General features: G+C 45.5%; 1 protein-coding gene across 1 annotated transcript in view; it reads left to right on the top strand.

Moving 5' to 3' along the window:
- The first annotated feature begins 10,890 nt into the window (after positions 1–10,890).
- The window catches only part of Nol10 (nucleolar protein 10), a 94,251-nt gene continuing 88,110 nt past the window's right edge, over positions 10,891–17,031 (top strand). Inside the window, exons 1-3 of the mRNA XM_070015259.1 lie at positions 10,891–11,023; positions 13,365–13,410; positions 14,664–14,762. Of these exons, the coding sequence (XP_069871360.1) occupies positions 10,958–11,023; positions 13,365–13,410; positions 14,664–14,762 (211 nt within the window). The 5' untranslated portion in view covers positions 10,891–10,957. The remainder of the gene's footprint in view (positions 11,024–13,364; positions 13,411–14,663; positions 14,763–17,031) is intronic.

Here is a 17,031-nt window from a genome sequence, read left to right as displayed (position 1 = left end):
CGATGCCTCGGCACCTGTCTTAGAAGCACCCACTCCATCCTGAGGCTCCTACCAATGGTGCCTTCTCTGCCCCTACTGGGAAGGGGCGAGAGCAGGCGTGGGTGTGTGAGGACGATAGGAATAGACACCACCGGGGAGGGTGGCTGGCTGCTGCTTTACCATGCTCATAAACAGCAAGAATGACATGAACGGATGGATAAAGGCATGGGGAAAGGATTGAGCCAATGAGTACATGGGTTTCCTCCAGTCATTTCCCCTTGCTCAGGGCAGACCCCGATACTTGGTTTTGGTGCCATATTTATTTCTCTTCAGCCTAAAAAGAGTGCTTCCGTGTCTCCAAAGACAGCCCTGTGTGCTCTTCCCAAAGACCTTCTCTCTGTCCTTCCAGCTGCCCACTCTCCTGGCCACACCTGCAGCTTGTCATCACCTGAAACTGCTCCACCTCTGAAATGGTGAGTTCCAGAATCCGCTGGCTCACCACAACCGGCTGCCCTCCCCGCCCTCCGGCCTTGCCCTGCAGTGGCCAAATGCCTCTGCCGTCCCACTGTGGCCTCCCCCAGCCCGGCCTGAAACCTGGCAGCCTGGCTGGACCTTCCTCCCACCCGCACCTTGCATCCGGTGCGGCCTTCTGCTCATCCGCAGAAGGCGGCAAAGCCCCCAGAGGTCATGTTTAGACCAGCTCTTCTTGGCTTTGCCCTGCAGCCCACTGGAGCTGGGAAAAGCCACGCAGAGAACAATGACTCCACTCTTGGAGTAAGACCTCCCCCCCACCCCCCTGCTGCCCATTTCCTTTTCCCCTGCATTTCTAATCCAGGCCAGTACTGTCAGAGGCAGTGGGAATTGAGTTACCAAAAAGACAAGGGACTCACCAGCTAGGAGGAGAGGCAGTAAATAGATAACTCCTGTCACCGGACAAAGTTTGCCAGCTGCTGGCGGCTCACGCCTGTCATCCTAGCTACTCAGGAGGCTGAGATCTGAGGATCGCGGTTCAAAGTCAGCTTCAGCAAGAAAGTCTGTGAGACTTTTTATCTCCAATTACCCATCAAGCAGCCAGAAGTAGAGGTGTAGCTCAAGCCTTGAGAGAGAGAGAGAGAAAAAAGAAAATTTCATGTTAGAATATTGGTTTAGCCTGTGCAAGGTCTTGAGTTCAATCACCAGCACTGGCAAAATAAGCCAAATAAGTGACTTAAAAAAAGTGAAATAATAATCGAGTTTGAAGATTTCTGGCATACTGGTGATTGAACCTGGGTTTTGGTGCATGCTAGACAATCTACCATTTGAACCATGCCCCCAGACTGGGTTTAAAGTTCCTAATTGGTTTTATTTTCAAGTCTAGAATGGGGAGCAGGTGTTCCCAAACAGGACACCTTCCTGCTTCCCACATGTCTGTTATTTCTTCCCTTTTCCTCTGTGTCTGTGAGCTTGTATCTCAGCTTGGTAATAAGGAACATTAGCCTGGGTCACGCCATTTGGAATTTTATCCTGTTTTTTTTTTTCTTTTTCTTTTTCCTGTCAGTCATGGGCTTGAACTCTGGGCCTGGGAGCTGTTCCTCAGCTCTTTTGCTCAAAGCTAGAGCTCACCACTTTGAGCCATAGCTCTGCTTCCAGTTTTCTGGTGGTTAATTGAAGAGTTTCACAGACCTTCCTACCCAGGCTGGCTTTGAACCATGATCCTCAGATCTCAGCCTCCTGAGTAGCTAGGATTACAGGTGTGAGCCACCAGCATCTGGCTCGGTCCGGTGTAGGAACCTCATCTAGAACAATGACCTCCTGAGGCTGGGGTTTAGCTCAATGGTAGAATGCTTGTCTAGTATGAATGAGGCACTGTGTGTGTGTAGGGGGCACTCAAGATCTTGCATTCTTGCAAGCTGGTGCTCTACCACTTGAGCCGTTACCTCCACTGCTGGCTTTTTGCTGCTTAATTGGAAATGACAGTCTCTTGAATTTGTTTTCTCTAGGCTGGCTTTCAACTGAGATCCTCAGATCTTAACCTCCTGAAATGTCTGGGATTACAGGTGTGAGCCACAGTCTTCCTATGGCCCTGTTATTATTGTTGTTGTTATTATTAATGATTATTTGTTTCTTTGTGTTTTTGGACAGTTTCACTACCTAAGCCAAGCTGGCCCACTGAGTGCTGGCACAACAGGTACATGTCACTGCACCTAGCTAAGCCCTAGGTTTGATCCCAGTACACACACTAACAAGAACAAAGAGTATAGAGGTCTCCTGTAATCTTCATTTAACAGGACAGGGGTGTGTGAGCCCTTTCACTACCGCTGTCCCATAGGGTCCTTTGTCACATATCCCAGCCTTCACTCTGGAGAAGACCTTGCTGCCTCCAAGCAAAGGGCCCTTTGGATGTCACAGCCCGGCCACCTCTACCCATCTGTACGCATGCCCACGTACAGTGCGCATGCCCAGCCCTGGGCCGTTTACATTTAGAACATTTTGACATGAAGCAGGTGGGAATTTTCCACGTAGCACCCGCTTTCTCCAATTCCATCCCACCGGAGCAGAGCATCTACCGTGCACATATGTGCATATTGACAGTTCGTATTTTCCTGATGACTAATCGTCAGAGGACATTTTCGTGTGTTTATTGGTTATGCATACACTAGTATATATTTTATTGGGTTGTTTGCTTTCTCTTTATTGAGTTCTGGGAGTTCTTTTTCTTTCTTTCCTTGAGACACAGTCTTGGTATGTGGCCCAGGCTAGCCTGCTTAGATCTTCCCAAATGCTGGGATTGCAGGCATACTCTACTATGCCAGCTAGGATTTCTTTTCTTTTCTTTTTCTTTTTTGTTTTTCTTTTTGGCAGTCGTGGGGCCTAAACTCTGGGCCTGGGCGCTGTCCCTCAGCTCTTCAGCTCAAGGCTAGGGCTCTACCATTTGAGCCACAGCACCACTTCCGGCTTTTTTCTTTTTGCTTATGTGGTGCTGAGGAATCAAACCCAGGGCCTCAGGCATGCAAGGCAAGTACTCTACCACTGAGCCACCTTCCCAGCCCCCACACTCATTATTTTATGTTTATTTTACATTTTTTTTGGGGGGGGGTCTGGTAGTAGGGCCTGAACTCTGGGCCTGGGTGCTGTCCCTCAACTCTTCAGCTCAAGGCTAGCAATCTACCACTTGAGCCACAGCACCACTTCTGGCTTTTTTATTTTTTCTGCTTATGTGGTGCTGAGGAATCGAACCCAGGGCCTCATGCATGCAAGGCAAGCGCTCTACCACTGAGCTACCTTCTCAGATCTATTTTGCATTTATTTTTATTGTAAATATTTTCTCTGCTTCTATGGAGCAGCCAGACCTAGAACTCAAGCTGTCATCAATGAAGTAAGCTGCTTCTTCCTTCTGAAATCAATAGCTTTTCCTTCCTTCCTTCCTTCCTTCTTCTTTCCTTTCTCCTTCCCTCAGTCCCTCCTTTCCTCTCCCTCCTCCCCCTCATCCTCCTTCTCCTCCTTCTTTTTTGTCACAACCTGGTCATTATGAATGTTCCCATAAGGTCAAACATTCATTAGATTTGTTTGTTTTCTTTATCTTTTTCTTTCTTCCCCCTCTTTTTATTGACCAGTACTGGGGATCGAACCCAGGACCTCACACATGCTAGGCAAGTGCTCTGTCATTTGAGCCACAGATCCAACCATTCATTAGTTTTATAGAAAAAAAATCATTAACTTGGCTCATGCTAGTAAACCTAGTTACTCAGAAGGCTGAGATTTGAGAATTGTGGTTCGAAGCCAGGCCAGGCAGAAAAGTCTATGAGATTCTTACCTCCAATAAGCTACTCAGGGAAAGTCAAAAGTGGCACTGTGGTTCAAGTGGTAGAGCACTAGCCTTGAGCAAAAAAGCCTTAGAGACAGTGAGAAGGCCCTGCATTCAAGCCCCACGACTGGCCCACAAAAGAAGTTCATTAGTTTTGTAGTCCAGTTCCTCAGTCCTGAGTAGCACGGTTAACCAGTGGCACTGAGAACCCCTGCAATCAGGCCTGGTGAGCCCAAGGGGATGCATTTGCTTGTGGCCAGTGTCAGCAGTCTCCTCACAGAGATGGAGGTTGAGAAAAGCACTCAGGCACGGAAGTCACCTTGGGGCCAGTGTGTACTATATACTCTGTAATTAGCCGGCACGGATCCTTTCTCTGCTTGCTTGATTGGTTGTTTTTGTGGCAAGGTCTCAGTAGGTAGCCCAGGCTAGCTAGAATTCATTCCCTGAGTTCCTCTTATGTGTTATAAGAAGTGGTTTCCCTCATCACTCATTTTTTTTCCTGGCTTGTTTACTTATTTCTTAATTAAATTTTATATTATTATAAAGGTTATGTACAGAGGGATTACAGTTATAACTCAGGTAATAAGTATATTTCTTTCTGGACAATGTCAACTCTTCCCTTGCTCTCTCCCAGTTTTTCCCTCCCATCCCACCCACAAGTTTTTCAACATAGTATCTAGTGGGTACCACTGCTGCATTTGTTCACCCTTTGTCTCTCCATTCCTGTGTCCCCCTTACCCTCCCCAAGACAAATAAATGAACAAACAAGACAAAAAGAAAACAAAAGCAATGAAGAAAAAACCTTTTGTCTTCATTTCCTGGAATTTGTTTCGATAAATATTATTTTATATGATCAGAGGCACATAGACATTGCGCCTTTGTGTTCCTCTCTTAAGAATATCCTCCTTCACTCTTGATGTGTGTGACTGCCTGGAGCCCTGTATTATTTACTTGGTTTTTGTCTTCTGGCCATTGAACCCAGTGCCTTAGGCATCTTGGGCAGGTGCTCTACCAACTAAGTCTCAAAGTTCCTGGTCCTTGTTACACAGCAATAGAAGACTAGTGTAGTTGTTCATGCTTTCTGTGTTTTTTTTTTTGTTTTGGCAGTATTGGAGTTTGAACTCAGAGCTTTGCACTCACTATACAGGTGCTCTATTGATTGAACCATGTCTTTAGTCATGTTTTGGTCATGCTTTTTCTTTTGGGCTAGTACTAGAGCTGGAATTCAAGGCCTCATAATCTTTTTTTTTCCTTTTTCACTCAAGAGTGGTGCTCTACCAATTGAGCCATACTTCTACTACTGGCTTTTTCTGGTTAATTAGAGATAAGAATCTCATGACTTTCCTGCCTTGGCTGGCTTCAAACCATGATTCTCAGATCTCAGCCTCCTAAGTGGCAAGGATGACAGGTACAAACCATCAGTACATGGTATTTCGGTTATTTTTCAGATCTCACTTTTGTCAGTTGTGGGGCTTGAACTCTGGGCATGGGCGCTGTCCCTCAGCTCTTTAGCTCAAGGCCAGTGCTCTACAACTTGAGCCACAGCACCCCTTTTGGTTTTCTGGTGATTAATTAGAGATAAGAGTCTCATGGACTTTCCTGCCTGGGCTAGCTTTGAACTGCGACCCTCAGATCTTAGCCTCCTAAGTAGCTAGGATTACAGACGTGAGCCACCTGTGCCCTGCAATCTCAGTTTTCTTAAAATGCCCAAACCAGCCTGGACCATGATCCCTTATTGAGGCTTCCTGCTATAATTTGGAGGACAGGTGCATACTACCATGCCCAATTTCTTCTGTTGAGATGGGGCCCAGACTGGCTTCCAACATCAATTCTCCCAATCTCCACCTTCTAAGTAGCTAGGATTATAGTCATGAGCTCCTGGAATTTGCAGGATTTTGAAGGTATGGATGGAATGTTTCTCTGTAGGTTCTGAGCTACTTCAAGGGACAATTCAGGGAAATGTAGGCGGGTGGGCCCTGAGCTAGGAAGGCCTTGACCATTCCCAGGCACTCCAGTACTCCAGGAAGTTCATTTACAGTGAACAGATAGACAGTTATCTGAGAGGTGAGAAGAAAACCATGAGAGCAGCAAGGATAGGAGTAAGGCCACTTACATTTGCACCTTCTTCTGTCATTTTTTTATGTACTAAGGCTTGAACTCAGGGCCTGGGCATTGTCCCCAAGAATTTGTTCTCAATGCAAGCACTCTACACTTGAGCCACAGCTCCGCTTCTAGCCTTTTGGTGCTTAAATGTAGATAAGAGTCTTTTTTGTGTGTGTGTGGGGGGGGTCCGGTCGTGGGCCTGAACTCTGGGCCTGGGAGCTGTCCCTCAGCTCTTCAGCTCAAGGCTAGCACTCTACCACTTGAGCCACAGCGCCACTTCTGTTTTTTTTTTCTTTTTGCTTATGTGGTGCTGAGGAATCGAACCCAGGGTCTCATGCATGCAAGGCAAGCGTTCTACCACGGAGCCACCTTCCCAGCCCCAAGATAAGAGTCTTCATGGACTTTCCTGCTTGGGCTGGCTTCAAACTGTGATCCTCAGATCCCAGACTGCTGAGCAGCTAGGATTACAGGTGTGAGCCACCAGCTCCTGGCCTCTGTCATTCCATTTAATGCGTATTTCTGTGTGTTCTGCTGTTAGCCTTGCATATACAGCAATCAGACAGCTTCATATTATAGCAGTCTGGGCTTCCATTATAGAGAAAAAGGGGATAAGAACATAAAAGTGTCACCAGCCATTGGTGGCTCATATGTCAGGGCAGAAAAGTGTGTGAAACTCGTCTTTCCAAATAACTGGCAAAAAGCCAGAGTGGAGAAATAGCTCAAATAGTAGAGTACCAGCCTTGAGCAAAAAGCCAAGTGAGAGAATGAGGTCTGAATTCAAGCCCTGGTACCAACACACACACACACACACACAAACACACTCATACCCACACGCCCCATCCTCACACACAAGTACACAGATGAATATAGAAGTGTCAAGATGAAACTAATTTCCATCATTAAGTGCAAGGAAGGCAATGAAAGCTGTGGATGTGGCCATGACCAAGGCTGCTGTGGCAGGGCAGGCTGCTCTGGGGCTGGGAAGGCATCTCTGAGGGAGTGACACAGCAGCTGCAATCTGGATGGGGCAAAGTAGCCAGCCATGGACAGCTTGGGCTCAGAGCATTCTGGGCAGAGAGAACAGCATGTGCAAAGCCCCTGAGGCACAAAAAAAGCACTGTGAGATAAAGTCAGCAAGATAGGCTGAAGCTAGGGAGCAACTGGAAGCAATCTAGATTTAAATGTAGGTGTCTTGGGTTCTGCCCAGGGCAATGGTACCACCTGATGTGGTATGTGTCCTCAAGAGGTAGTAGTCCCCCAAACTGCTTACCTCCCTCACCCCTGCAGGGTTTCAGAGTTGGTTCCTGGGCCTCCCTGGGGGATTCTGAGATCGTAATGTCCTTCCACACAGTCTCATTTTGCTTGTGACTTTTACACTGATCAGTCTGACTGTGCTTTGTAACTCGGACTGATACAGGGTGTAACCACAAAATTGACATCTGTACAAAAATTAAAAAACATGTTTGGAAGTCTTTTTGGCAACAGAGAGTGGTCTTCTCAACAAAATATGATATATGCACATCTAAAATATCATAGTGAAGCAACTTGGTGCAGTTAACACACACCAAAAAATGGTATCAGCAAGCAGGCTCCCTGGGGTCCAGCAGCAGCAGTGGGAGGGGTGGGCTAAGGAGGAGGGGAGTGAGATTAACATGGTTGAAGTAATTTGTTCTCATGTATGAAAACAAAACCATTGAAATCTATTGAAAATGTGTGTGTGTGTGTGTGTGTGTGTGTGCGTGCATGCGCGTGCGCGCGTCCTGGGGCTTAACCTCAGGGCCTGGGTACTATCTGCGCTTTCTTTCTCTCTCTGAAGGCTAGCACTGTACCACTCTACCACAGCTCCACTTCTGGCTTTTTTAAAGTAATTTATTGGAGATAATGAACTTTCCCAGACTGGCTTCAAACCACAATCCTCAGATCTTAACCTTCTGAATAGCTAGGATTACAGGCATGAGCCACCAGTCCCAAACAAAGAGTTGGTTATTTCTTTTCTTTTTCTTTCTTTTTTCTTTTTTGTTGTTGTAAGACTGGGACTCAAATTCGTACCTGACACTTTGCTCATTGGCTGGCGCTCTACCAACTGAGCCACACACACACCTCCCACCCCTGAAATTGTTTTAAGAAGGGGAGGGGGTGAGGTAGAGTGGGTGAGATTGATCTGGATACATTGCATATATATGTAAAAATGTTTCTATGAATGGACGTGCCCCCTCCAACTTGTACGACTAGGGTATACTAGTAAAGGAATTAATCAAAAGAAAAGAAATTAAGAAATGGACTTTTATGTTACCCAGGCTGTCTTTGAACTCTCAATCTTGCCTCAAGTTTGCTAGAATTAAAGATATATTCTACTGCATGCAGTAAGACTTGTTTGCAAATAACATCTGAAAGTATAGCTCAATGGTGGAACCTGTGTACATGTGAAGCTCTGGGTTCAATCACCAACATGTGCACACAAAAAACACAAATACAAATTTTACTACAGAACTTGTGCTTTTAGGTTTTTTAATTACTTTAAACTGAAACAAATTCACTCATTAGTCTCAAGCAACACTTATTTTTGTTTAAACCAGTATCATTCAGGTTAATTCAGCATAAGGATTCACAGCGTTTTGCTGCAAGCCAGCTGCCTCTCTGTGAAATGGCAGGAGTTCTCGTGCTTTCTCTAGCTTCATATTTGCAAGTGCTTGTACTTCTTCTCACCCGTTCTTAGTTGGGTCAACTGAGAACAAACTTCTTTCACACAGTGGGCCACAACGTCAGCTGACCCTCACTGGACTCACACTTGTTCTTGAGATACCACCTCTTACCAACCCCTCTCCTAATCCCTGAGCCAAGAAAAATAAAAATAGTGGCTTGTGGCACTGGTGTACTAAGAACATAAATACACTCTCCGCACTGAAACCAAGCAGCAATGCTTCTCAGAAGATGGCCACTCAGAGAATCAGCAATCCATATACCAATTGCTAAAAAGATTATCTTTTAAATAAGAGAACCCCTAAATGTTATTTTGAGTACACAACTGTAAATCCTAGGGGAGAAGCAGTGCCCTGAGATTGTATATGGTGAGAATGCAGTCAGTAACGACATCCTGGGTGGTGCAGAAGGAGATATGGGCTTCTCAGGTATGAAGAGGGAGGATGTTTTGAGACAGGGTCTTGCTGCCAAGGCTGTTCCAGTACTCTGGGGCTCAAGTGATCTTTCTGCTTCAGCCTCCTGAGAGCAGCTGGGACTGTAGGCATGTATCACAGCATCCAGCCAGGTACATCTCTTAATATTAGCTAGGAGAGCTAGCTTAAAGGCACAAAAGAAGTGAATCTCATGGCTTTCAAACTGTAAATGACTCTGGAGTTGGAGAGAGCTTAGTAAATGAGTGGTAGAGCACAGGTGTCAGCATCAATACTGGGGGAGAGGGGAGGAAGAAGGAGAAAAGTGTGAAAAGGTCTGAAGCCAGCAAGAGTATCCAGGATATATTTTTGCTAGTCCTAGGGCTTGAACTAGCGGCCTGGGCACTGTCCCTGAGCCTCTTTATGCTCAAGGCTAGCACTCTACCACTTGAGCCACAGCACCACTGCCAGTCTTTTCTGTTTATGTGGTAGAGGAGTTGAACCCAGGGCTTCATGCATGCTAGGCAAGCACTTTACCACTGAGTCACATTCCCAGCCCTGGCATCTGTCTTTTTAAAGGCACCCTGCCTCCCTATGGAGACTACAGGCCCACCATTTACCCCAGAGAACAGCTCAGGAGAAACTTTTATTCTTTCTTTCTTTCTATTTTTTTAAAGATAGTTCTAATAGAAATTTTGTTCATTCCAGAATTATGTACTTTACTATGTTGCTCAAAATGACCTATTGTGGTTACATGCTTGTGACTCTGGTGTGTACGGTGCTTAACGGAAAAAGGATGATCCCAGCCCTGTACAAAGAAAACATGTTTGAGTTAATGTTTAATATTACAGTAAGGTAAGAAGGTATAAAAATAAAGCTGAAAATCTTATTATAAAAAACTACAAGCTGGGTGCTACAGGCTCACACCTGTAATTCTAACTAATTAGCAGCCTAAGATCTGAGGTCTGAGGATCCCAGTTCAAAGCTACTCAGGCAGAAAAGTCCATCTAACCCAGCAAACAATTAGAAATGGAGCTGTGTTGCATGCATGCATGCATGTATATACACACACACACACACATACACACACACACACACACACAGGGAAAAACCCAACTACAGGAGAAAGATTATAGAGGTAGCCGATGGATTCAAAGCGGAATGGAGTGACTGTCAGTGGGGGTATAGTGTATCTTTTTTGGATAATGTTCAAAACTGTGAGGGTACTAGCGATTGTTGTAGTGTCTACTTAAAAAGTTAAATCTTTTGGATGAGCTGTGTTAACTCTATGCATCTATATGTGTGTATTTATGAAGTAGGAAAGCAAGTCTAACATTTTATGTGCCTTCTAAAAGATAAAAACTTTAAAGAAGCATGTTCCTGCTTCCATAAATACTGCATCAATAGCTTGTATGTTACCTACTAACAATAATAAATATTCCCCGTTAGAAGAAATTTGAATCCCCCCCCCCCCCCCCCCCCCCGCCAGTCCTGGGCACTGTCCCGGAGCTTTTGTGCGCAGTCTCGTGCTCCAGCACTCAAGCCACAGCTCCACCACTGGCTTCTCGGTGGCTGACTGAAGATGAGTGTCTTGGACTTTCCTGGCCGGCCAGGCTGGTTTCAAACCCGGGTTAGCAGGCCGTTTTTACAGAGCAATAACGCTACCGAAGCCGTAGGTCGCTGCGGGCGGGTCCGGGCCGGTCCGGGCCGGTCCGTGTGGGTCCGTGTCTGCGCCGCCGTCGCCACCTTCAGGCCGCGCTCCTTCCTCGGCAAGCTGCTTCTGCGACGCGGCCGCCGCCCCCTTCTCCAGCAAGGACGCACGTTCCGGCGCCTGGAGCGCGTCATCAGCGCTCGCCGGCCGCCAACGTCATCACCCCGCGCCAGCAGCCGCACGCCGCCGAGCCGCCCCGCCCCGCCCCTCAGAGCGCCGGTGACAGACGAGCGGGGACCGTAGCCGGGGCCGCCGCTTCTCGGGGCCACCATGCAGGTGTCCAGCCTCAACGAGGTGAAGATTTACAGTCTCAGCTGCGGCAAGTCCCTCCCTGAGGTGAGTCCCCGAGCCCCCGGGCCCGCACTCACGCACGCGGGGTCCTCGCGGGGCCGGCGGCCGGTGCGTGAGGCGCCCGCGCTCGGCTTGGCTCGGCAGTGAGCGCCGGCGGGCTGGGGCTGCTCTGCCTCGGCACACCACGACGTGGCTGGGCAGGTGGTCGGGGCGACGCGCCCTGCCGAGCGGCAGTGAGGTTCTTCCGAGCCCGGGACGTCGGTGGAGGGAAACGTGGTTAGAGAGGTTGACGGACACCTCTGCTCTCCCCACTCAAAATCCCGCCCATGCGCTCTGATACGGTGTTATAGATACCAGACTCGAAGGATGCTGAGAGGAGCGCGCGAGAGAGTGTGGAGCACAGGAGTGGGTGTGGGGGGGGAGGGGCTGGGCTGGTACTGGGCGTGCACTCAGGCTCTTGCACTCTCGCTTGGCTTTTTTCACTCAAGGCCGGCACTCCACCACTTGAGCCGCACCCCACTTTTGCTGGGGAGATGAAAGTAGGGACAACGTGGGCGTCCCAAGTGAGAGGCTTTGGTGGTCTAGGATGGTAGTAGCAAAGATGCTGCCAAAGTACTGTTGTGTTCAAGACTTAGGTTAGAGATGGGCCTGATGGAACTTGCTCTTGCACTGGTGGTAGTCCAAACGTTGAGGTAAAGAATGAGAACAGAGAAGACTAACTTGCATGGCGATGCTAGTGTCTAGAATGAAGAGCTGAGGAGAGGAGCACGTTGCTCTGAGAACGGGGAAAGGAATAAGCAAAAACGGAAGTTTCGAAGTTTAATATCACACAGAAGTGTTGGGTAGTGAACACTGGGTGTGTATCAGTGGGAGGTCAGAGGTGGAGTCACTATGGTTGTTTGGGACTAGGTAAAGTTATCCTGTGAGAGATTGAGCTGGGAAGGGAACCAGGTGGGGTCCTGAGGATAGGCTAAGAATTGTCCAAGATGAGGAAGGAAACCCAGTAGAGAAGAAGGAGGGCAATGTGGAGGGTGATAGGTGATGTTCATTGTCACCTGCCCACGGAATGGAAATTATGCTACTTTCCAACCTTGGGGTACAGAAAATCTGTTATCAGATGGTGACTATGGCTGGGCACCAGTGGTTCATGCCTTTGATCCTAGCTATTCAGGAGACTGGGATCTGAGAATCCTGGTTTAAAGCCAGTTCAGGGAGACAGATCCATGAGACTCTTATCTCTAATTGACCAGTGAAAATGGGAATAGAGGTGCAGCTCAAGTGGTAACATGCCAGCCTTAAGAGTGAAAGCCAAGCAAGAGTACAAGGCCCTGAGTTCAAATCCTAACACACACACACACACACACACACACACACACACACACACACACACACACACACACACACACACACACACACACACACACAGAGTTGACTGATTTATTAACAGTACCACTGATTTATTATCCATTTTCAGCTGTTAGGCCATTTATTATCTGATCCTATTCTTTGTTTAAAAAAAAAGTTAAAAAAAAAGTTAGCTGAGCGTAATGATGTACCCTTTAATCCCAGCATTTGGGAGGAGGCTGAAGCAGAAGGATCACAAGTTCAAGACCAGTCAGGGCCATATAGTGAGACCCTGCCTCAAAACAAATAGGAGCAACAACAACAAATGAATATCTATGATATCTATCCATTTACTAAACTTGCTGTTTTTAATTTTTTACTTTAGAAAATTTATTAAAAGCTTATTATAAAGGTAATGTACAGAGTGGTTACAGTTACATAAGTCAGGTAAAGAGTACATTTCTTTTTGGATAATGTCATACCTTCTCTCTACCTTAGAAATTTTAAGTAGATGCAGCTATTTCATATATGAGTTATAAATTACATGAAACTGCATTTCCTTAGTTAGTTGGATAAATTAGTTTCCAAAAAATTTATTGTCAGCCGGGCGCCGGTGGCTCACGCCTATAATCTTAGCTACTCAGGAGGCTGAGATCTGAGGATCGCTGTTCAAAGCCAGCACAGGCAGGAAAGTTCGTGAGACTCTTATCTCCAATAAACCGCTAGAAAACCGGAAGTGGTCTTGTGGCTTAAGCGGTAGAGCGCTCGCCTTGAGCTGAAGAGCACAAGGACAGCGCCCAAGCCCAGAGTTCAAGCCCCATGACGGACAAAAAAAAAAAATTACTGTCCAATATATGTAAATATATGAAAGAAAAAAGAACTCCAGAAAGTAGTTTAGCACTGGTGTTAAGATCATAGAATATTTTTACCTCCCTACTATCTACTCCTGTACTTGATTTCTGTAATATGAGCATTTGCTTTTGCAAGCAGAAAATAATTTAGGTAAATTGTTTTAAAATTAAATCTTTTGGTTTTCTTTAAGTGGCTTTCTGACAGAAAGAAGAGAGCACTGCAGAAGAAGGATGTGGGTGAGTGCTAATTGGTTTTTCCTGCTCCAGATACAATAATTGTCCTTATTATGATGCTGTCACACATCTAGTGTTACCATATATGAGGTGTGTATCATATACAGTGTAATTAGTATGTGGGAAATGAGCACTTTTGCTCTTTTTCTTATTAAGAACCCCTTTGTTGTGGTTGATATATTCCTGGTGGGTGTGGAATAGTGATTTTTACCTTAGTTATCAGCTAATGTGTTAGACTTCTACTTTTTCAGAATGACAACAAGGCCTCCTGGGATAAAGACAAGAACTTTATTACTTGTGGCATAATATAAATGGCATGAGTTTAGTGTATTTGTGCCAGTTGCTCCTGGAGTCTCATGGGACACTCAGCATGCCCAGAAAGCTACTATGTGCACCATGGTTTGTGTTGTAGCTTAGGAGTCCTGACCCAGGAAGTCCACTGCTTTTGTAACAGGCAGTAAACAAAGCAAGCAGGCTTGCTCTTTACCATAGGGAACATGCGACCTCATCCATCAAAGTTTGCAGCTGCATAACTAAAGTGAGAAATGGCTCAGGTAAAAGAACGTCCAGGGCCTTACAGTCTTAACACACCCAGCCAGATGTGTGGGAATACAAGAAGTCTGAGAAGAACTGTTTTTGCCAATGGTCTGTAATTGCTTTTGTTATTTATAACAGTTCTGGGGTTTGAACTCAGGGCTTTGTACTTGCTAGAATATTTTTTGTTCTTAAAAAGTAAAAAGATAATATTGTATTAGTTGGCTTTCCATTACTGTATCAAAAACCCTGAGAGGATAAATTTAAAGAGGAAAGATTTGACTCACAGTTTTAGAAATTTCAATCCATAATCACTTGGCCCTGTTGCTTTCGGGCTTGTGACATGGCAGGAGTACATGGTGGAGGGAGCTACTCACCACCTAGCAGCTGTGAAACAAGAGGAAGAAACCAATGTCTCATATTTGCTTTTAGAGCGTGCTTTTAATGACTTAAGACCTTCCCCTTGGCCCTATCTCTCGAAGATTCTACTGCCTCCCAATGATACCATGGGTTGGGAACCAGAACTTTAACACATTCTCAAAACCTAAACATAGGAAAACAAACAAACAAACCTTGCTGCTTACTGGGTGAACTGTACCTGTGACCTTTCTCAAGTTTTGGGAGCCTTTTGAATGTTTATTACTTGTTTGTAATTACTATGACTGATATGCTTTGTTCTGTGATAAATATGTTAAACATGTTATTTTTTTCTCACTTTGTAGATGTCCGCAGGAGAATTGAACTTATTCAGGATTTTGAAATGCCCACAGTGTGTACCACTATTAAGGTGTCAAAAGATGGCCAGTATATTCTAGCAACTGGTAAGTGTGTTTAGCTTATGGTTCCATACATTTCATAGCTAGAAATGCTGTGGAGGGAAAGGCCATTACTTCTACCCTGATATTTTATATAAATTCTAACCAAATCCTGAAAAGTAAACAAATACTGAAAAAATTATACATTTATTTACCACCTTGATTCTGCATAGTTTACTATATTTGCTTTATTATGCAATCTGTTGATCTTTCTTTCCATCTGTTCAACAGTACATGATTTTTTCTGTTGGATTTAAGAGCAAGATGGTAGATACCAACTTTTTGTTGTTTGATTTTTTTTTGAGACATGACCTTACTATGTAGGCCCTGCTGAACTCACATACATGATCTTTCTGTCTCAGTTTCCCAAATACTGGGATTGCTGGCATGCATAACCATACCTGGCTTCATTTGATAGTTTTGACAAACGTACATGTTTGTGTAGCCCAAATTCCTCTCACAATACAGAACATTTCTTTTTTTTCTTCTTTTTTTTTGGCCTATTCTAGGTCTTAAACTCAGGGTCTGGGCGCTGTCCCTAAGCTTCTTTTACTCAAGGCTAGTGCTCTATATTTGAGTCACTGCTCCACTTCCTGCTATTTCTGAGGTTTTTTTGTTTTGTTTTTGGTCGGTTCTGGGGCTTGAACTCTGGGCCTAGGCGCTGTGCCTCAGCTCTTCAGCTCAAGGCTAGCACTCTACCACTTGAGTCACAGCACCACTTCCAGTTTTCTGAGTGGTTTGTTGGATTTAAGAGACTTTCCTATCTAGGCTGGCTTTGAACTGTGATCTTCAGATCTCGGCCTCCTGAGTAGCTAGGATTACAGGTATGAGTCACCAGCACCCAGCTGTTTCTGGGTATTTTATGGATATAAAAGTGTCATAAAGTTTCCTTCCCAAGCTGGCGATAACCATAATTCTCAGGTTGTAGCCTCTTGAATAGGATTAGTGCCCAACTTCAGATTTTTTTTCACCCAGAAAACTCCCACATGCTCTTTAGCAGTTCCTGCAACCAGAGACAGCTGTTAATTGGCTTTTCTCCTTACCAGAAAGCTTAACTGAGGGCCTGGGCACTGTATATGAGCTTCTTTTGCTCAAAGCTAGCGCTCTACCACTTGAGCCACAGCACCACTTCTGGCTTTTTCTCTTTATGTGGTACTGAGGAATTGAGCCCAGGGCTTCATACATGCTAGGCAAGCGCTCTACCACTAAACCACATTCCCAGCCCTATGTATCCTTTTTTTTTTTTTTTGGTCCCTTTTGAGGCCTAAACTGTGGGTGTGGGCACTGACTCTGAGCTCTTCAGCTCAAGGCTAGTACTCTACCAGTTGAGCCATAGCGCCACTTCCAGCTTTTTCTGCTTATGTGGTGCTGAGGAATTGAACCCAGGGCCTCATGCTTGTAAGGCAAGCACTCTACCATTGAGCCACCCTCCCAGCCCCTATGTATCCATTTTGTACAAGACTTTTTCACCTACAGCTTGAGATTCAGGCATCAATGTCTTTTTCTTAAAATACAAAAATGATAATCTATCATGTATAAACTATAATTCTTTATTTAATGGATGTTTGGGTTATCTTAAAATTTGGGATATTAGCTGGGCGCTGGTGGCTCATGCCTGTAATCCTAGCTACTTAGGAGGCTGAGATCTGAGGATCGCGGTTCAAAGCCAGCCCAGGCAGGAGAGACCGTGAGACTCCTATCTCCAATAAACCACCAGAAAACTGGAAGTGGTGCTGTAGCTCAAGTGGTAGAGCGCTTGCCTTGAGCTGAAGAGCTGAGGGACAGCACCCAGGCCCAGAGTTCAAGCCCCATGACTGACCAAAAAAAAAAAAAAAAAAATTTGGGCTATTATTGATTAAGCACTATGAACAATTAAGTCTGGTTACTGGATTATGCTCTGGTCTTCAGTAAATATAATCTAGGAGTGGCATTGCTTAGCTGTTAAGTAGATGTGTATTTACCTTTATAGGAAACTTCTAGGTCTTTTTCCAGATTGGTTACCATTTACAGTTCCACCATCAGGGAAGAAGAATTCCAGGAAAGGTCAGATTTTTTAGTGACAGTACTGGGGCTTGAACTCAGGTCCTCATGCTGTTGTTTAGCTTTTTTGTTCAAAGCTGGTGCTCTATCTCACTTGAGCCATACCTCCACTTCTGGCTTTTTCCTGTTTACTTGAAGATTAATAGTACCTTCGACTTGTCTGCCTGGACTGGCTTTGAACTGAGATCCTCAGATCTTAGCTTCCTGAGTAGCCAAAAGCACCGAGTTTCAGGAA

The sequence above is a fragment of the Dipodomys merriami genome, unplaced genomic scaffold (assembly GCF_024711535.1).
Source record: "Dipodomys merriami isolate MVZ:Mamm:240054 unplaced genomic scaffold, mDipMer1.0.p SCAF_110, whole genome shotgun sequence".
Taxonomy (NCBI): domain Eukaryota; kingdom Metazoa; phylum Chordata; class Mammalia; order Rodentia; family Heteromyidae; genus Dipodomys; species Dipodomys merriami.
Note: the sequence above shows the minus strand (reverse complement) of the source record. Positions and strands in the feature narration are given on the sequence as shown.